General features: G+C 43.3%; 1 protein-coding gene across 3 annotated transcripts in view; it reads left to right on the plus strand.

Moving 5' to 3' along the window:
* The window catches only part of slc5a9 (solute carrier family 5 member 9), a 96,307-nt gene that overhangs the window by 64,136 nt on the left and 10,230 nt on the right, over nt 1–21,941 (plus strand). For all 3 annotated transcript variants that reach the window (XM_048540048.2, XM_048540046.2, XM_048540049.2), the window contains 5 exons: nt 2,162–2,297; nt 3,782–3,889; nt 7,670–7,820; nt 10,494–10,662; nt 13,824–14,039. In XM_048540048.2, coding sequence (XP_048396005.2) covers nt 2,162–2,297; nt 3,782–3,889; nt 7,670–7,820; nt 10,494–10,662; nt 13,824–14,039 — 780 coding nt within the window. The remainder of the gene's footprint in view (nt 1–2,161; nt 2,298–3,781; nt 3,890–7,669; nt 7,821–10,493; nt 10,663–13,823; nt 14,040–21,941) is intronic.

The raw sequence follows: 21,941 nt of genomic DNA on the forward strand, positions 1-21,941 counted from the left end.
GACTACCTGCTTTTCCTTTATGTGGCTATAAAATTTCTTCTTATTGACTTTGGTGTTTCCTTTCAAAATGCATTTTAGAAGCTCTTAAGAGCTGTTTTGTGCCCTTTGCTTGTCTTTGTACCTTTCGCATTCGGCAGGAAGTGTGCTGTTTTTGCATTTTTGTAAGCCTTTTCTTTTAGTTTCATGCCATTCCTCAACTCTTTAATTGTCTACTGCTGTTTTTCTTCAGTGAAGTGGTACCCTCTTGGGTACAAACTGATTTTGTATTGTGTTAAATGTTTCTTTTAACATTGTTCACTGTTTATCAGCTGTTTTATCCATTAGCAGACTTTCCACTTTGTTGTGGACAGTCTGTGTCTCATTTCACTGAAGTCAGCCTTACCTAAAACTAAAAATCTAGTAGCTGATTCATGATTTTCACTTTCAAATTCTGCATTGCGTACCAATCATGTTATGATCACTATTTGATAAATGGTCACATACACTTAGGTGACGAATTAAATCTCGCTCATTACTCATTACAAAATTATATCCAACATTGCTTGTCCCCTTGTTGCATCCAGCACATATTGCTGTAGGAAACGTTCCTGGACACACTCCAGAAGTTCACCTCCTTTGTGTCAGGTTCTTACCTGCCTCTCTATGTTACAGTTGAAATCCTACTGCTGGTCCACCCATTAATACTCTACCTTTGCTACACACTTGCCTGATTTCTGCATTTATACAATCTCACACTTCAGAGGTGCTACCAGGGAGTTTATATACAGCATCTATTACAATTTTAGATCCTTTAGTGTTCCTCAATTCCACTCATACAGTCTCCACTGAATACTTTGCCATCACCATTGAAGTAATCTGATTTCTAATGAACAAGACTATTTCACCTCCTTTACCTTTTCCCTCTCCATCTTGCAAACCTTTAACCTGGTATATTTAGTCCCCAATCCTGACCATTTCACAGCCATGTCTCAATAATGGTTAAAATATCATAAGTTCCAATTTGAATTCGTGCCTGCCCCTCATTTAACTCATTCCTTACACTCCATGTATTTGTATGTGGAACTCTCATTTAGGCCACTCGTTGTAACCTGTCCTTCAGCACTGATGTTTTATTTATCCGTTTATTTTCCTAACCTGTTTTAATCAAATACCCTTCTTACAGTTTTGCCATTACCTGACATAGCTGAAGAAAGACTCCAGACCGTTTCGTCACTCTCTCTGATCTTTTATTTGACTTTGATATTTTATTAATTGTCCCTGAGCCCTCACCCCCATTTACAAGTCCTGTGACCACCCTATCTAACCTTTCCATTGAAACCCATCCCAAAGATGTTGTTCCTTCTTGTCCCAATACTGATGCCATTGCCCATGAAATGGGACCCCTCTTTCACTAGACACTCATTTACTTCCGTAATTTTCTTATCTCTATGCTAACTTGCATGTGGTTCAGCTACCAATCCAGAGATTATAGCCCTTGAGGTCCTGTTCTTTCAGTTTGTTCCTAATTCCTGACATTTTCTAATCAGGGCCTTGCCTACTATTTGCCTACGTTATTGGTCCCAACATGGACCACAACTATCTTCCCCATCCCAGTCTAATGTCCTTTCAAATCCATTTGAGATCTTCCTTATCTTGGCATTGGGCAGGCAATACACCATGTGGGACTCTCAGTCCTATTTACGGAGAATGCTATCTGTACCCCTAATCATATAATTCCCTAACGCTTCTCTTTCCCCCTCCCTTTGCTGCTATGATTAATAGATTGTTCATAGATCCCTACAGTGTGGAAAAGGCCAGTTGGTCCAACAGGTTTACACTGCTCCCTCCAAAGAGCATCCCACCCAGACCCATTCCTCTACCCATGTATTTCCTGTGACTTTCCCACCTAACCTAAAGATGCCTGGGCACTATGGGCAATTTAACGTGGCCAATCCACCAACCCTGCACATCTTTGGACTGTGGGAGGAAATCCACGCAGACAAGGGGAGAATGTGCAAACTCCACATAGACAGTCACCCAAAGCTGGAACCGAACCCGGATCCCCAGCACTGTGAAGCTGCAGCGCTAACCGCTGAGCCACCATGACGGCCTTAATGAGATGATAGTTGAAGACACTTTGTGAACTGATTTCATTTATTTTCAGTTGTCTCTTCATAAACAGGTAATTGTACAGAGGTCCCTTTCAGCAAGAAACCTTTCTCATGCTAAAGCAGGGTCAGTTTTTGGAGGATACCTGAAGATGATGCCTATGTTTTTTATTGTTTGGCCAGGCATGATTAGTAGAGCACTTTTTCCAGGTATGTATAAAATTGATGCTTAAAAGAACAGAAGGCTTTGCTTCGAAACGATTGTTAACACAGTTTCAGAATGTGATACTTGCCTTTCATAGAATGGATCTTCAGATTTCTAATTGCTCTTCTGATATCCAGGAATTAATCTATGTTAGTAAAGTGACAAACAATGATGTTTTCAGTTATAGGATCAGTACAGTGTGGAATCAGGCCACCTGGCCTATCAAGTCCACACTAACCGTCCAAAGAGCATCCCACCTGGACACCTACCCTATCCCTGCAACCCTGCATTTCCCATGGCTAATCCAACTAGCCGACACATCCCTGGACACTATGGCCAATCCACCTAAATCTGCACATCTTTGGAGCATGGTAGGAAACCAGAGCACCCAGAGAAAACCCATGCAGACACGGGGATAATGTGCAAATTCCGCACTGACCGTTGCCCAAAGCTGGAATCGAACCCAGGTCCCTGGTGCTGACCACTGAACCACTGTCCTCCCCACTGTACAGCTGTTGCATTTTAGAGAGAAAAGGCTAACACTGTGTTTAGAAGCAGCACCATATGAATATGTGCAGAATCAGAGGATTGCAGGTGTCATCACTTCAAAGTGACAGTGAGGCAGCAGCCTGTATGAAAGATGGTGCTGAATCCATACATTCATAGGGGAAGGTGAAGGGTCTAGGCCCGAAACGTCAGCTTTTGTGCTCCTGAGATGCTGCTTGGCCTGCTGTGTTCATCCAGCCTCACATTTTATTATCTCTATTCATAGGGGAAGCTCCAGATTGTCCTGGAGATGTTAAATATTCTAATCATGAAGGTTTCAAAGCATAGGAATATGAAATTAGGCACTGCCAGCCACCCAACAGCAGTTAGAATTATATCATTTGAATGCAAATACAGTTGTTTCTATTTTGGATTTCTGGGATTAGTTAGTGTCTCCACTGTCACACCTTGACACTGGCAGCATAGTAGAAGGGGATTGCATGAAACTTGATTCTTTCTCAGACAGAAATGACTCTATGCCTATATAGAGCAGTAATTTAGTTAGGCTTCAACCAGAAATTGGAAGGCCTTCTTGTGGATTCAGACAGCCTCCTCCAACATCCCAAGCCGCTGTGTCTCCGGTTTGATGGCGAACATTAACTAGAATCTCAGCTCATTATTGAGCGTTCACAACATCGCTGTCACACGGCACAGAGGTAACTGAGATCCCTGATATGAAGGGACTGTCATCGTCTGTGTCCTCGCGCACATGCACCAACAGAAGCCATCTTTAAAGATACCAGGTGCTGTGAACGCACATTCCCGAGAGTAAACCCTATTCAGGAGGCTCTGTGAAACCAGCAGAACGGTGGATGTTTCAGAAGTTTACAACACAAATAAGGTTGAAGGTAGGATCTGTGGTTTTGAAATGTTTTTAAAAGTAATGAAAACGCTCTTACCGACCATATTTCCTTCAATGTGAATTTAATTTGACCTTTTCCAGATCAGGTGGCCTGTGTGGATCCTAACGTGTGTGAATCTGTCTGCGGGGTCAGAGTTGGGTGTTCGAACATAGCGTATCCGAAACTGGTGATGGAACTCATGCCTGTGGGTGTGTACTCATATCTTTTAGTTCCAGAAATTTATACATATGAATTTAGGACCTGTTTAGTTGTTTCATTGCCCACTGCCTGGTGTTTCCGCAGGCAAGGTTGTTGAAATCGTCAACTATTGTTATTAATTCATAATTGATATATTTTGTATCATTATTCTGAAAGTTATTTTCTTCCACCAGATTATGCACCACAACAGCAAGATGTCAATTTCCCAACAGAAGTCAGGCAGACAAACCATTCAGTTCAGTCTGACTCTGTAGCTCACGTTTTTTTATTGTTTACTCATGGGATGTGGGCATTTCTCGTCTTTAGTCACCCATGAGAAGTTGGTGCTGAGTTGCCTTCTTGAACTGCTGCAGTCCATGTGCTGTAGGTTAACCCACAATGCCCTTATGGAGGGAATTCCCAGTGACACTAAAGGAATGGCAATACATTTCCAAGTAGGATGGTGAGTCGCTCGGAGTGGAACTTGTAACTGGCACAGGATGACTTAACTTCCCTTTCTCCTCCAAGACACGGCCTATTCAGACTTTGTCCACAAAAGTAGAATTCACAAAACCATTGGATTCCAAATGGAAAGATGTCTGCTATTTGGGCAATTTCAGTGGGTTCAGTTAATTTCCCAAAAACATCAAAATCAACAACATAAGCCTTAATTGCTAGGTGTCAAACACTTAAATCAGATATTTATTAGGATGAATCTTAACTACCCGGTGGAAATGTTTTGAACAAGTAACAAAATACAGCTGGACAATTTCCACCTGGTATTCCAGCCTGCAGCTATTTCACTCCTTGTTTTTTGGTGACTGTTGCATCAGATTAATCAGATCGGGCCCTTGGACATTTCTTCCAATGGACAACTTCAAACTCATAAATGCTCAACAGCCTGAGTTTAGCATTGATCAGGCATTAACTGGATCAGCTGTATAAATGCTGCTAGTACAAGAGTGGTCTAGAGGCTAGAAACTCAGTAGCTAATAACAGTTCCTGACTTACTAAAGCTGTCCCACCATCTACAAAGTGCAAGTCAGAAGTGTGATAGAATACTGTCCATTTTGCCTGGATGAATGCAACTCTAATACAATCTGGGACAAAGCAGTTGGCACCCCATTCACCACATTAATCTCTCTCTCCTACTGATGACAGAGATAGCATTATGGACCATATGTGAGAATCGCTGCAACATTTTGCCAAGCTCAGTACAAGTAGCAAGTGATAGAACAATGTAATGCCACAGCCAACAGATCATATCTAAGTTCTGCAATCCTGCCACATCCAGTCATGAATGGTAGTGGACGATTAACTTACTGAAACATGAGACTCCATAAATGTTCCCATCCTCAATGAAGGGGGAGTGCAGCGCATCAGTGTAAAAGGCAAGGCATTTGCAACAATCTTTAGCGAGAAGTGACATTTGGATGATCCCTCTCAGCCCGCTTCCGAGATCTCCAACATCAGAGATATCGTTTTCAGCCAATTCGTTTCACTCCACGTAACAGCAAATGACGTGGAGAGTTTAAAGGCTATGGACCCTGCCAGTACTAAATAGTGCTAAAGACATATGCTCCAGAACTTGCTGCACTCGTAGTCAAGCTGTTCCAGTATGGCTACAAAAATCAACATTTACCCAACAATGTGGACATCTCTGCAGGAATTCCTCAGGGTAGATAGTTTCTTAGCAACCTGTACAGAGATGTTATTATTAACCTTTGGTGTCGCATGACCTGAACCTGGACCTCCTGATCTAAAGGTAGGGACACTACCACTGAAACACAGTAAATCCCAGAGAGTTTTTCAGTACAGTGACCTAAGCCTAACCATTTTCATCTCAATGATGTTCACTCCACCCTAAAGTCAGAACTGAGCATGCTTACTGATGGTTGCACAGTGTTCAGCTCCATCCATAATTCCTCAGAGACTGAGGCAGGCCATGTTCAAATTCAGCAAGACCTGAACAAAATCCAGACTTGGGTTGATAAGGGCAAACAGCATTCATACCACAAAAGTGCTGGGTGATGACCATTTCCAATAAGAGGCAATCTAAACATCGGCACTCGACATTCAATGGCATTACCATTAGTGAATCCTGAACATTGACATCGTGAGGGTTACCATTGATCAGAAGCCATTCAACTATTTTGAGTACAAGAGTGGGTCAGTGGCTAGGAATCCTGCAGTGAGTAACTCACCTCCTGTCACCCTAAGGCCTATCTACCATCTACAAGGCACAAATTAGGAGTATGGTGAAATTCTCCCCGTCTATTTAGATGTGTGCAGCTTCGACAACAGCCAACAAGTTTGACAGCATCCTGGACAAAGCAGCCTGCTTAATTAGAATCGCATCCACATGTATTCACTTCCTCCACCAGTGCACTCAGTAGCCCAATAGCAATAAACATTTACAAGATGCACTGCAGAATTTAGAGAATTCAGAAAAGCCTCCCTATGTATCGCCCTCCAAACCGATAACAACCACAGTCCAGAAGAACATGGACAGTAGGTACATGGGGTGACTACAAACTCCAATTTAACTCCGAGCTAATTACCACCCTGACTTGGAAACGGGCCATGGGGGGAGCTTCAGTTTTTAATTATGAAACAAAAGAAAACTTAGTCATTCAGCACTCCCTTTAAAAATTCTAACACCTCTTACTCATAAAGTTGTCATTCAAGCACTCATTGAACATCGCACTAAGGAAACTTGAAATGCACAGTTCTTAGTCTTATCTAAATAAACATATATGCTTTGAAAAAGCTTTTCAAAGAAAAATCAGGTTTTACAAGTTAATAAAGATGTTGGTTACACAAAATAGCACTCCCCTTTGCAGCTGATTAGATCAATTTCAGCTGAACTGAGTCCATTAGTAATTCTTGGAACTCAGCCAAGCGTTCATAATAAGGCCATTTGGCAACTGCTTCAACTTAGGTAGCCTAGAAAGTTACCAAATCTGTATTTTTCCAGATGGTCCAATTATACTGACTTGGTTGAGTTCCAAGAAGGGTCATTAACCTCGTTCCAACAAGATTTTGTTCACACAGTCCCAAAGGAATCTACATTCTCAAGGGCAACTAGGGATAGGCAGTAAATGCCCAACTAGTCAATGAAGTCCACATACCCTGAATGACTAAAAAAAACACAACCAGTTGAGTGGGAATGGAAGAAGCTAGGACTGTCCATGGAAATATGGATAGGCGTGGGGCTTGTATAGGGCAGACCATGAAGGCAAGAGAACCTCTGCGACTGGGCGGATGACCTGGTAAATTTAGCTGAGCTTTCGAAACATCTTGCTTTGCCACCCAATCACTTCTGTGGCCACTTCAGGCCCATCTCTGTTGAGGATGGACCCATCTCCAGCCCATTCACACCTCCCCATCATGAAAATAGGATGAGTGGGCTTCTCCCAGGGTGCAATCAGAGCATAGGAATAGAAAAATTTGCCGACTCCCAACACATATATTTGTGACAAAAATCTGCCCCTTTTGTTCAGGGCTGGTGGATTGCTCATTTTTGAGGTCATTGGTTAACAACCACAAATGCCTGTAAGTGGATCATCTCTTAATTATAACAGTAATTATAGGATTTAATCACTCGCATTTCTTGGTAAGTGACTAATGAGATTATGACTGGCCTCAATTTACACTATAGAGATTTGTGGGTTTCAACTCAGAGGTTTTGGGTGTTGGCTGCTGTTCCCCTTTCCCCAACATGTCCCTGCACCAAAAAAAAATTGTCTTCAAAATGACTGCTTTTATTTTCTTTGTTTATTTTGAACCAGGCTTGAAGGGACTAATGATAGCAGTGTTGATGGCTGCTTTAATGAGTTCACTCACCTCAATCTTTAACAGCAGCAGCACACTCTTCACCATGGACATCTGGCAGAGATTTCGGTCAAATGCCACTGAACTGGAGCTGATGATTGTTGGCAGGTAGGTTCAGACTCCAGCAAAAATGATTCAAAAGTTGGATTTACAGGGGAATATTAATAAGAATAAGAATCATCGACGTAGCAAACTGCTGAATGGTTGTGTGCTGTCTGTTTTGGGTGGCCCTTGATTCAGACAACCACACTTTTGCTGAGACTAAGAACGAGCTTCGTTACCGTATTCAATAAAAGGTCATGTGGAAGGGCCCCGGGGTGTGTTTGCCACTTGTTAGACTTTTAACTTGTCACCCAGGAGTATACTTGACATTGACGATTGATCACACATTATAGAAACCATTAGATTTTCATTTCCAATGGAGGTATGCCAAGTTTTCCTGCTGAAGGAGGAGTTTCATGTTCTGTTTGACTCTGATTTATTCTGAAACGTCTGCAGAGAGTGACTTCCTCTGGAAAACATTTATTGGTTTAAGCTCTTCTTCCCTAAGTCACTTGTGCTCTCACTTTTCCCACTTGCACCACAGTGAGATGTAGAGGCCTATCTCACCCTTGGGGCTGGAAGGCTCTTTAGAAGCGTCCCAGTACAACTGTGCATTAATGGTATTGCATATGCCAGGGTGACCAGGAGCCAGTGTCACTTGTTTGGTTACCCTGATGTGGCAAAACTCACATGGGAATACTTGTACTAAACCGCTGTGCCAATGTCCAGCTGAGTAGTGAGAGAAGCGGTTGAGCTCTGTTTACCATCTTATTTTTAAAATTCACTCATATGATGTGGACATGACTGACTGGGCCAGTATTTAAGCCTGTCCATTGCAAGGACAACAGGCTGACTGTGGAACACAAATTTGGGACCTGTCGAGAGAGGAGGAAAATCTGGCCTGACACTGCATGCAACTGACCAGCACTTAAGTAGTGCTAAGTCATTGGGAGATAGCAAGAACTGCAGATGCTAAAGTCAGAGTCAATACAGTGTTAAACTGGAGGAACGCAGCAGGTCAGGCAGCATCAGAGGAGCAGGAAAGTCAATGTTTCAGGTTTACACCTTTCATCAGACATTTGTTTCAAGAGAGTTAGATTACAAAAGCAGAGACACACTGCTGAGGCTGGAAAAAGCTCTGGTTCGGCTGCATTTGGAATATTGTGAACAGTTTTGGGCCCCATGTCTATGCAAGGATGAACGGACATCAGAAGGCTTCCAGAGGAGACATATCCTGGAAATGAAGAGCTTGTCAAATGAGGGGCAGTTGAGGACTCTGGGTCTGTACTCAATGAAGTTTCAAAGGATGACGCGGGATTTTATTGAAACTTTCAGAATACTGAGAGGCCTGGGTAGAGTGGGCACAGCGAAGATTTCCCTCTAGTGGGAGAGACGAGGACCGGAGGGCACAGCCTCAGAGTGAATCGATGGCACTTTAGAACAGAGATCAAGAGGAATTTCTTCAGCCAGGGGTTGGTTAATCTGTGCAACTCAATGCTGCAGAAAGCTGTGGAGGCCAAGTCATTGAGTTTATTTAAGACAGAGATCAATAGATTTTTGATGAGTAATGGGAATTGAGAAACATGTCAGCCATGATCAAATGGGAGAGCAGTCTCAATGGGCCAAATGGCCTAATTCTGCTCCTTATGTTATTGTCTTATGATAAGGGTGTATTAGATTGAGGAGTGTGGGAAGACTAGATAGAAAACAGCCACTTCCTTTCGGCGAAGGATCAGTAACAAGAGGGAATAATTTTAAGATGAAAAGCAGGAGGTTGAGAGTGGATTTGAGGAAACATTTTTCACCCAGAGGGTGGTGAAAATCTGGAATACATTTTCTGGGATAGTAGCTGAGGTGGGAAACCTCGCAACTTTTGTAAGGTACGAGGATGAGCACTTGAAATGTTATTATATTCAGGGCTATGGTCCAAGTGTTAGAAAGTGGGACTAGTATAAATTCATAGTATTTTAGTTGCTGCAGGGTTGAAGGGTTCCCCAGTGGGCATTAGTGACCAAAAGGGATTTTCTGACTGATAACCGCTTCATGGTTATGAACTGAATGGTATTCCAGATGCATTTAATTTAACTGAATAACTACCTTCTCAAAGACAATCGTGAATGGACAATATATATTGGCCTAACCAGCAACCCCTACATGGTATGATCTAATAAATTAATAGACTTTGAATTCAAATTTCCAATATCTGTTCTAGCCAGTCCTAATAACTTCCTTTCTTATCTTGGTATTCATTTTCTGTGAAGCGACCTTAATGTCTTTACTACTTGCAAACATTTATAAATGGGAAAGAGGTTTTTCATATGTCTTCCACTCTGCTTAACATGATTGTTTTGAGATTCATGGAGAGTTATTTGTGCAGCAGTCATACGAAAGGAAAGGAATGCATCTTTTATTTTTAAAAGCGTCCACAAAGCGGCAATGAGGAGCACTCATATTGTTTAATGTTTTTACTGTGCTGTTCTGCTTCCTCATAACAAAGAAAATCTCATAAGTCCTTTCACCATTATTAAAATGATTCCATAAATAAAGTCGGTCGTTGACATACAGACCTGAATCAGGACAGAGATCTGTAGTAGTCATACGGGACCCCTGACCCATGCCTAGGATGTGCCTGAAGGTTGTTTTCACATCATTTTTCATGGTTATCCTCCCCACCAGGGGAAATAAAGCATGTAATGTTCTTTTCTCCTGCTTCTACATTAATTTCCTTTTCTTTGTCAGGATATTTATTGTTTTCCTAGTTGTCATCAGTATATTGTGGATCCCCATTATTCAGACAGCTAACAGTGGCAAGCTGTTTGACTACATTCAGTCCATTACAAGTTACCTCGCACCACCAATCACTGCACTCTTCGTTATGGCAGTATTCTGGAAGAGAGTAAATGAGCAGGTAAGAACCTGTACCATATTTCAGGGAAACTTGATGCTGTACCCAGTGACAGGTTTTATTTCCCATTTGGGAATTTGTGACACAGTCGAATTGCTGTGACCATCTCACAGCTTTGTTACTTTCTGATACCGGTGTTAAAATCCAAAATGTATTCATTTTGCCTGAATCCAAGTCCTCAATATCTCCCCAACCATGCTTTTGGTCGCCCCTCTTAATGTTTCCTTTATTGGCTTGGAACACCACGGGGTGAGAGTTGTTACAAGTGCTGTTTTTTTTTAATGTTCTAATAATGGTCAGCCTGCTGAAGGTATCTTTAAATCTTTTACAGATTATGTCTGTTAAAATCAATAAAGGCAATGTGTTACGAAAGATTGACTAAAAAAAAGCTGTTCAATGGCACCTTTATGTCAGCAGAAAACTGAGGTTCTAAATCAGACGTGGTTTCACCAAACTGTCTGGGTTATAACTTCATGGGTTCAGCCAAGTGACAATTCTTCAGATACAAGTACAGGCGTTGCTGGAAGGATTTTTGATGGGTGGCTACTACTGTCAAGTTCCAATTCTGTTTTAATCTGATTCTCTAATTCCAGAATCGGGGAACACAGTAGCAGGACCCTGGGTAGACCATTTAAGACTGAGATGAGAAAAACCTGTGGAGGCCAAGTCACTGAATATATTAAAGAAAGATACATTTCTAGATTTTAATGCGTTAGTGGGTATGGGGAGAAAGTGGGCATATGACATTGAGATAGATGATTAGTATTGTTCTTTAGAATGATGGAACTGGTTCAAAGGGCTGAATGGATTATTCCTGGTCCAAGTTTCTATGCTTTCAATGTTTCTGAATGTGCAGGTGAGGTGGATTGGCCATGCTAAATTGCCCAAAATGTCCAGGGATATGCAGGTGAGGTGGGTTAGCAAGAGGAAATGCAGGGATGGGATGTGGGGTTTGAGTCTAGTGGGATGCCGTTCAGAGGGTCGGTGTGGACTTGATGGGCCAAGTGTAGGGACTCTATGATTCTATGATACCTGTGGGACAAGGAGAATGTTGGTTGATCAAATATTCCAGTTGATCAAAACGTCCACACAGTCAATGTAAAAACACACAATAATGTAATGCAGGGGGTATAGATATCACTGTTATACTTTATTTACAGCATAAATCACGTAAATAATACTGCACCTTTGCCTTAAATAAAAATTCCCCAGCAGATAACCCTCTCATTCATACCCTCAACTGACTATTTGGTTATTGTAGAGATTGCAATAATATAAAAAATGTCAGGTATTTCAGGTATATTATTTCAGCAGGTTTATCGAGAGTGCCACTTCATAAGGTGCAATTTTAAACAAAGTTTATTGTACATGCGTTGTGATAGCAGTCACTGACAAAAAGAAATGATGGCCTGGTTGTTTTTTCTATCTGTCCTGACAGCATTGAGCCTTACTGTGGTGATTCCATTATCACACCAGCGGAGAACATGGATCTCTCAATCAGTTTCTCTTCGATGTATGTGCTTCCTAAGTGCACAGTATCCAAAAGACATATCAGGCAGGATTTTACAGGCCCCTGCCAATGGGTTTGTAGGTGGGGGTGCCAAGAAATATCCTGGGTGACCTTCCCACCAAACTCCTGACTGTCCTGATGTGTCTGCAATGTTACTGGGAGCCTAGCAAGCCCGAGGCTGGTCCACCCACCCTTGTCTAAGGTGAAGTTCTTTAAGTGGGCCAGTAACAGAACACCACCACATCTAAGTGACCCTCCATGCCACCCATCATCCTGACTTGGAAGTATACCACCATTCCTTCACTGTTGCTGCATCAAAACCCAGGAATTCCCTCCTGAACGGATCCATCCACAGCACATGGTCTGCTGTAGTCCAATAAAGCAGCTCACCACCAGCTTCTCAAGAACAGCTACAGATAGACAATAAAATACTGGCCAGCCCATAGCGCCCATATTCCATGAGTGGATTTAAAAAAAGACCACTTAGATTAATATAGATCAGCTATTTTGTGGGTTATTGATAAACCAAATAATTGCACAGAGGCCAATATCCTGTCACCAAGTCAGCCTTCATTTACATGTGCACAGCTGTGACTAACCAGCTCAGAGCCAGTCCCTGAAGCAAGGAGATCCTGAACTTCCTGTTTATATCTGTCAGCCAGGGCTCCCTGATTGACCCAGTTTAACAGCCCCAATCAAGGATCTCACAGTCAGTGATCCACCTGGTTCTAACCACGACAGCAGGTTTTAGCATTATTTATCTATAACACATAGCCTAAACACAGACTTGTGCTGCCATTAGGATTTCTCCCACAGAATTATGTGAAGGATTCAATGTCTAATATGATATCTCCAGTAACCCAGTGCATTTACAAGATTAGTGCAGATAGCATGTAAAAGGATAAATAGGAAAGTTCAGGAATTGGGTGGTACTTACAGGGGATGTTGGGGATCTATCCATCTAGCTTGTTAGATCCCTGTACTTCATCCTTCAAGGAAGGTGGGCTGTATTAAGTGTCACTCAGTTAATTGGGCACCAGCAGCATTGCTGAGTTACAGTGCTGCTCAGCGTTGGACCGGCTGCTGACACAGCCCCCTACCCCAAGACCATGTATCAATACTGGGCCCATGGTCACAGGGGTGGGGAGGTTTACAGGTAAGCAGGTCAGCAGTGAGAGCTGCCAGTGGCTTGTATTTCCCCATTACAAGTTGCTCCCCCGATCCCCCCACACTCACTACAGGGTTAATACCAGCAGCAGCATGATGAGGCGAATTAACTAGCTGAGTTGGGCAGGAGGTATAAGGTGCCTCAAGAACCCACCTACTACCTTTCTGCCAGATTAAATGCACTGCCCACCACCACTCTCACCCCCAAGGGTTTGGCATTCAATTTGCTCACTGATTTAAAGTCCTTCATAATCCTATAAAACAGGAATATTTGTTTTTGGAATTGAAATAAATGAGTAGCACCACAGCAAGTTGTATATAGATGTGCTCCTTGCTTACAATGAAAACGTAAAAAGATTTATTATTTTCAGTACAGGGCGTTATAGTTATTTCCATAGTGTAGTGAATGTGATAGTTAGATAACAAATTGACTTTGCTGGTAATAATCAGCAGTAAAAATAATGGGGCATCTTTGTTTATGTCACAGGGTGCTTTCTGGGGCCTTATGGCAGGACTGGCTGTGGGTCTAATTCGAATGATCATTGAGTTTGTTTATGACGTTCCATCATGTGGTGATGTGGATAACAGACCTGGCATCCTCAAGAATATGCATTACCTTTACTTTGCTTTGCTACTGTGTATACTTACTGCGATTGTTATCGCTGCTGTCAGCCTAGTGACTCCACCCATTGAGGAAGAAAATGTAAGTAATAGGCATTGACCATTTACACGACAGTTTAAAGAAACTTTTTTTTAGTTTTACATCTATGTAAAATTGGTCTTTTTGTCTATGAAGAGTATTCCAAATTCTTGCCTGTTTAGTTGTTTCCATTTAAAACAGGAGCAGGGTTAGACCATTCTACCTTTCAAGGCTGCTCAATTATACAATATGATTTTGTTGATATGATTTTATTTATGACTTTATATGATTTATAATATGATTTTATTTCTGAAGAAGGGTCCCGGCCCGAAACGTCAAGCTTTCACACTCCTCTGATGCTGCTTGGCCTGCTGTGTTCATCCAGCTCCACACCATGTTTTCTCAGATTCTCCAGCATCTGCAGTTCCTACAATCTCTATACAATATGATCATGGCTGAGCATCCAGCTCAGTAATCTTTCTTCTGATCCGTTTGATCCCAAACGCCCTAAGAACTATATCCCTTGCTTCTTGAGAACATTTTGGTCTCGACATCTTTCTGTGACAGAGAATTCCACACGTTCTTCTCTCTCTGGGTAAAGAAGTTTCTCCTCATTTCAGTCTGAATCCCTTTCCTTAAATGGTGACGTCTGGTTGTGCACTCCGCATCTATCAAGAACATTCTTCCTGCTTTACAGGTCTCGTCCTCTTTAGAATTTTATCTGACGGCCAACGTAGCATTTGCCATCTTCACCACCTGCTGCACTACATACATACTATCAACAACTGGTGTGCAAGGACACCCAGATCTCATTGCACCTCCCCCTTTCTCAATCTGTCACCATTCAGATAATAATCTATATCTTCCGATTTTTGCTACCAGAGTGATTAATCTCACATTTATCCATATCAGATCTCATCTACCATGCATTTTCACACTCACTCAACTTGTCCAAATTCCTGAAGCATCTCTGCATCCTCCTCACAGGATCTCTACCACCTTTTCCTAGCTGCCATCATAGAACATAGAACATACAATATAACAGCACAGTACAGGCCCTTCGGCCCTCGATGTTGCGCAGTTCTGAAGAAGAGTCATGGTCTTGAAACATTAACTCTGCTCTCTCAACACACATACTGCCAGACCCGTTGAGTTTCTCCAGTAATTCCTGTTTCTGTTTCAGAATTCCAGGATCCATAGTTCTTGCTTTATTTTCCCATTTATCCCTATCTTTGTTTCCTGTCTGCCAACCAGCTCTCTGTCCATGTCAGAACACCAATCCCCAATCCCATGCACTTTAACTTTACATTCTAATCTCTTTGTTCAAGGCTCTACAAAAGCCTTGAAAATCCAAGTGAACTACATCTACTGTCTCCCCCTTATCAATACTACAAGTCATATTGTCAACAAATTCTAGTTGGTTTGTGAAGCATTGTTCCTATTTTGTAAATCCTTGCTCACTCTGTCTGATCCTGTCACAATTTTATAAGCGCTGTGCTATTTTACACAAAGCTCTAACATTTTCCTTGTTACCGAAGTCAGACCAACTAGTCTATAATTTGCACTGTGGCGAAGTTTGAATTTTTTCCTTGAATTCTTTGCCCATCTCCTTTATTTCTCATTCTGTCCTTTGAACAAAGAACAGTACAGCACAGAAACAGGCCCTTCGGCCCTCCAAGCCTGCGCCGACACATTTTACCCTTCCATATTAAAACTGTCTTCACTTTCAGGATCCAGATCCCTCTAGTCCCTTCCTATTCATGTATTCATCCAGCTGCTTCTTGAAAGTTAGTATTGTGTCTGCTTCCAACATCTGCTCTGGCAGCGCATTCTGGACACTCGTCACCCTTGTATGTGAAAAGCTTGCCTCGGTCATCTTTTTTAAACTACACCCCCACACCACACCTTGAAAATGTGTCCCCTCCACCCTGGGAAAAAGCCTCATGCTTTTCACTCTATCCATGCCATTCACAATCTCACATCTTCTACCTTCAAACTTCTTCAAATTCAAACTATCTTCAAATCTTCAAACTTCTACCTAGTCGCTCCTCAACCTCCTGCATTCCAGTGAAAACAAACCCACTCTATCCAACCTGTCCACATCACTAAAATCCCCCATACCAACAGTATCCTTTTTTGTCTATGCCCTTCTTTACCCCTCTTCTGTCTCCCTGTATCGGTTTGCATCCTCCTGCCACCTCAGTTTAAATCTTGTGTTTTATGCTTTTTTTAAAAAAAGGATTTTGATTGAGTTTATTGTCCTAAAAATCTGTTTATGCAATTAGATATACAAGTATGAATGTGCAAGGTTGTAGTCCAACTATTTCACGTTCGACTGGCTTTTAATGCCTGACCCAGGAACCAGCTGACCATTATTACTTGATTGATCACACGTTTAAACCTTGGCCTGCACCATTTTGACCCAACAATTAGACTTTTGTATGAGGAGAGAGCAAATTCCCTCTTCATTGTTTTTAGATTTTCTGTATTCGACAGCATTTCTGTGTGTGTGTGTGTGTGTGTGTGTGTGTGTGTGTGTGTGTGTGTGTGTGTGTTTGAGTGAGAGACAGCGTGGAGAGAGAGAGAGAAAGCCAGAGAGAGAGAGGCAAGGAGAGAGACTGGTCACCTTAATGTCAGTGACAAAATAAATGTTGAGACAGTTAATTGTTTCAAGTGAGAAAATATAATTGATTGATTAATTAGCATTGATTCCTAAAAATATGACATGATTGATCCAGTTTCCTTGATTTTAAAAAATGGGAAGTGCGCATAATGGCTGTCATGTAGGCTTGGTATATATGGACCTTTAGAAGACTTTTATTAAGCTGCCACGTGAGAGATACATAATAATGTCGTATGAGGGGCCAGATAGCATGATTACTTGAAGTATATCTATAGTTTAGTTTAGTGTAAGAATTTAAGGGGAGTTATTCAGAGTGATAGAAGTTGGGTAGTCATGTCCCATAAGGATTTGTTTTTGAACCACTTTTGTTCAACTATGTGTGTAAAAATGTTCTGGACTCAGGTTTTCCGATACTGGGAAAACCTGTGTTTCAGGAGGAGGTGTGATCAGGTCCGTGCAGGGTTAAATCCTTTAAAGGTAACTGTGGTTTGGAATCCTGACGTCATCTTGTCCATTATAATAAAATGTGAGGCTGGATGAACACAGCAGGCCAAGCAGCATCTCAGGAGCACAAAAGCTGACGTTTCGGGCCTAGACCCTTCATCAGAGAGGGGGATGGGGGAGGGTTCTGGAATAAATAGGGAGAGAGGGGGAGGCGGACCGAAGATGGAGAGAAAAGAAGATAGGTGGAGAGGAGAGTATAGGTGGGGAGGTAGGGAGGGGATAGGTCAGTCCAGGGAAGACAGACAGGTCAAGGAGGTGGGATGAGGTTAGTAGGTAGATGGGGGTGCGGCTTGGGGTGGGAGGAAGGGATGGGTGAGAGGAAGAACCGGTTAGGGAGGCAGAGACAGGTTGGACTGGTTTTGGGATGCAGTGGGTGGGGGGGAAGAGCTGGGCTGGTTGTGTGGTGCAGTGGGGGGAGGGGAGATTTTGAAACTGGTGAAGTCCACATTGATACCATTAGGCTGCAGGGTTCCCAGGCGGAATATGAGTTGCTGTTCCTGCAACCTTCGGGTGGCATCATTGTGGCAGTGCAGGAAGCCCATGATGGACATGTCATCTAGAGAATGGGAGGGGGAGTGGAAATGGTTTGCAACTGGGAGGTGCAGTTGTTTGTTGCGAGCTGAGCGGAGGTGTTCTGCAAAGCGGTCTCCAAGCCTCCGCTTGGTTTCCCCAATGTAGAGGAAGCCGCACCGGGTACAGTGGATGCAGTATACCACATTGGCAGATGTGCAGGTGAACCTCTGCTTAATGTGGAAATTCATCTTGGGGCCTGGGATAGGGTTGAGGGAGGAGGTGTAGGGTCAAGTGTAGCATTTCCTGCGGTTGCAGGGGAAGGTGCCGGGTGTGGTGGGGTTGGAGGACAGTGTGGAGCGAACAAGGGAGTCACGGAGAGAGTGGTCTCTCCAGAAAGCAGACAGGGGAGGGGATGGAAAAATGTCTTGGGTGGTGGGGTCGGATTGTAAATGGCGAAAGTGTCGGAGGATGATGCGTTGTATCCGGAGGTTGGTAGGGTGGTGTGTGAGAACGAGGGGGATCCTCTTAGGGCGGTTGTGGCGGGGGCGGGGTGTGAGGGATGTGTTGCGGGAAATACGGGAGACGCGGTCAAGGGCGTTCTCGATCACTGTGGGGGGAAAGTTGCGGTCCTTGAAGAACTTGGACATCTGGGATGTGCGGGAGTGGAATGTCTTATCGTGGGAGCAGATGCGGCGGAGGCGGAGGAATTGGGAATAGGGGATGGAATTTTTGCAGGAGGGTGGGTGGGAGGAGGTGTATTCTAGGTAGCTGTGGGAGTCGGTGGGCTTGAAATGGACATCAGTTACAAGCTGGTTGCCTGAGATGGAGACTGAGAGGTCCAGGAAGGTGAGGGATGTGCTGGAGATGGCCCAGGTGAACTGAAGGTTGGGGTGGAAGGTGTTGGTGAAGTGGATGAACTGTTCGAGCTCCTCTGGGGAGCAAGAGGCGGCGCCGATACCGTCATCAATGTACCGGAGGAAGAGGTGGGGTTTGGGGCCTGTCTAGGTGCGGAAGAGGGACTGTTCCACGTAACCTACAAAGAGGCAGGCATAGCTGGGGCCCATGCGGGTGCCCATGGCCACCCCCTTAGTCTGTGGGAAGTGGGAGGAGTCAAAAGAGAAGTTGTTGAGGGTGAGGACGAGTTCAGCTAGGCGGATGAGAGTGTCGGTGGAGGGGGACTGGTCGGGCCTGCGGGACAGGAAGAAGCGGAGGGCCTTGAGGCCATCTGCATGCGGAATGCAGGTGTATAGGGATCTTGTCCATTTCTGGGTTTCTGTCAGTTGCAGTCCAGGAGCTGCCTTTATAACTACTGTAAGTGTATAGGCCAGGAGCTGAGTTTATAGTCTTTCGCCGGAGCCAGATTATTAAGTAGTGGTCTGGAGGAGTAGTTTAGTAAAACTATGTTAGTATCGTCATTCTTCTTCAACAGGGCTTTTAACATTGAGACACCTTTCTCATACTAATTGATGTAAAACTTAGGTCTTCAGTAAGTATTTGAAGTAGTCATTGTGAACTTATCTACAATGACCAAGTCTGCAATGCTGTGTATCTCGTGAGAATTTCCTTGAGCAGTGGTATTTCAGTGGCTGAGGCAGGACCAGGCAGTGGTTTTAAACATCGCAAAATGATGATACAACGAGAAACAACTTCTGAAGACAGAAAGGTGCATCTGAAGGTGCTGCCATCTGGATGAGAGTGAAGAGTCTATCAATAGGCCTTTCTAGCCCTGCCTATGAACAGAATCATGTCATTGTTGCCAGTGTCCTGAAAGTACTGTCTCTTTGAGTCTGGAACAGCCTGGCTCCCAGCTGATGCATGAAGTCTCTGCTGTGGCGATATTGGGAAGATCTAGGTTATAATGAGTTAGCACTGGAATTGACATGAGCTTGATTTTCAAATGATTTCTGTTGGTGTTCATCCCAATACCCGCCCTAGCCCTGTTCTAGTAATTGTTAGTGGTTCACTCACCTGCACCAAACAAGGGAGGAGTCCCCCGTCGATTGACCGTGCTATAAACCATCGAGGCCCTATAAGATAGCAAGGAAATGGGAATCCCTGATGGCTTTTGTCTGATAGGGATCAGCTTTGATGACTGATGCATGGATGATACATTGGAAAACATTGATCCTAGGTTTAGAGAGCTCACATTTATGGTGAAACATGAGTTCTGTGTTCTGCAAGCACCCATGTATCTTGTTCCTGCACATTGGATCCATGGATAAGGATGTTGTCCATGTGGTGGGTAACTCCCTCCTGCCTTTCACCCGTGCCATTCATGGTTCATTGAAAAATATCCAGTACAGATGTGGTTCCAAAAGCCAGCCAATTGTAATACTATCTCCCAAACTAGATCTAAAGTTAGCTACCATAAACTATCGTTCATGTCCAGTTTAGTAAAAACCAAGCTCCAGCAGGGTTTGGTCTAGAAGAGTCCCTGGGCTGCACCTCCCTTTCAAAGCCTCATTTCACTGCCTGAGGTCTATGCAGATACATTGTGAATCATTGGGCTTCAGGGAAGGGATTATCCCTGACCACCAGCTGATAGGCTGCCCTAATTGTGATAATGCCTCCAGGGCAGATTGTTTCAATTCCTCATCTGACTTTCTGTACAAGAGGGTGAAGAAGGAAATTTGTTTCTTTTTCCATCATGCCTTAACATAACATGATGAGGTGGAATCAGTTTCCTCAGATCCATGAATTGCTTGGGGAATTCTGACTGGAACTGTGTCAGTTTTCACGTTGATTTCACAAGCCATCCACCTTGTGCTCCTGAGATGCTGCTTGGCCTGCTGTGTTCATCCAGCCTCTCATTTTATTATCTTGGAATTCTCCAGCATCTGCAGTTCCCATTATCTCTGATACCACCTTGTATATGAGTTGGAGATCTGAGTACAGTTTCTCTGGCTTAGGAACAGGAACAGGCCACTCAGCCTTCCTAGTCTACTCCCTCCCTTAATATGATCATCACTGATTGAACACTTCAATTCCTTTTACTCACACTATCCCCACAATACTTTATATCATTGGTAATCAGAAATCTATCCTTAAGACCATAAGACATAGGAGTGGAAGTAAGGCCATTCAGCCCATCGAGTCCACTCTGTCATTTAAATCATGGCTGATGGGCATTTTAACTCCACTTCCCTGCACTCTCCCCGTAGCCCCTACCTAATTCCTTGTGAGAACAAGAATTTGTCGATCTCTGCCTTGAAGACATTTAACGTCCCGGCCTCCACTGCACTCCGTGGCAATGAATTCCACAGGCCCACCACTCTCTGGCTGAAGAAATGTCTCCTCATTTCCGTTTTAAATTTACCCCCTCTAATTCTAAGGCGGTGCCCATGGGTCTTAGACTCCCTGCCTAATGGAAACAACTTCCCAGCGTCCACCCTTTATCTACTTCCGTAACTCTCAAGGGTGGGGAAATTCCGAGCATTCTGATTGCTGGTTTTTTTTTCCCCTGTAACTTGCCTTTGTTTAGATTTCACGGCAGTACCAGGCACTCTTGGGTGCAGTTCTCATTCTTTAGGCAAAAAGGTTTTTCATTTTTTATGTGGTAAGCATGCTCAGAGATGGATGGGAGCAGGTCTTAGCAGAATATTTTGTTAACCACACATTATACAGAGAGCAGAGAGTGAACTCAGCATTACTCTGAAGTAAGGCCTTCTGTACAATAAATATTATTCAAACTGTTGTTATGGCTGGTAGTGTTATCAGGTATCCCATTGATAACTTATTCCCTTCCACTACATTCAGTAAAATATATGGATAGTTACAGATCGATGTTCAGTTAGATACATTCTGCATTTACAATACAGTAGAAGCAAGTTCTGTAACAGATACTAATTGGTTGCTTCAGACTCCTCTGTCTAGTGTTATGCTGCCACCTGCTGGTTGTACTGTACCCAGTGTATAGGTATTTCTTTCAACTTGCCATTGACTGCAGAGATACTGAAGTGTCTGTGATGCTACTTCCCATTGATGGTTCTACATCTTTTGGCCTCAGTTGTAAGCCTATATTATTTCTGGATTCATCTGCACCAGGAAACACTTTGACATAAGAGGAGGGTGGAAGTGGGATTGGGGAGAGTGGACAATGAGAATATCAGAGGGAATCTGTGACATCAGAAGAGTGCAGCGCTTTCGAAGCAAGGAAGTGGTTTCAGGAATAGTGAAAAAGATCAATTTTTGTTCAGAGCCATACATTCGCACGATTCATATGTCCATAAGACCATAACACATAGGAGTGGAAGTAAGGCCATTCGGCCCATCAAGTCCACTCTGCCATTTAAATCATGGCTGATGGGCCATATGTCAGCTGTCTG

The sequence above is a fragment of the Stegostoma tigrinum genome, chromosome 8 (assembly GCF_030684315.1).
Source record: "Stegostoma tigrinum isolate sSteTig4 chromosome 8, sSteTig4.hap1, whole genome shotgun sequence".
Taxonomy (NCBI): Eukaryota; Metazoa; Chordata; class Chondrichthyes; order Orectolobiformes; family Stegostomatidae; genus Stegostoma; species Stegostoma tigrinum.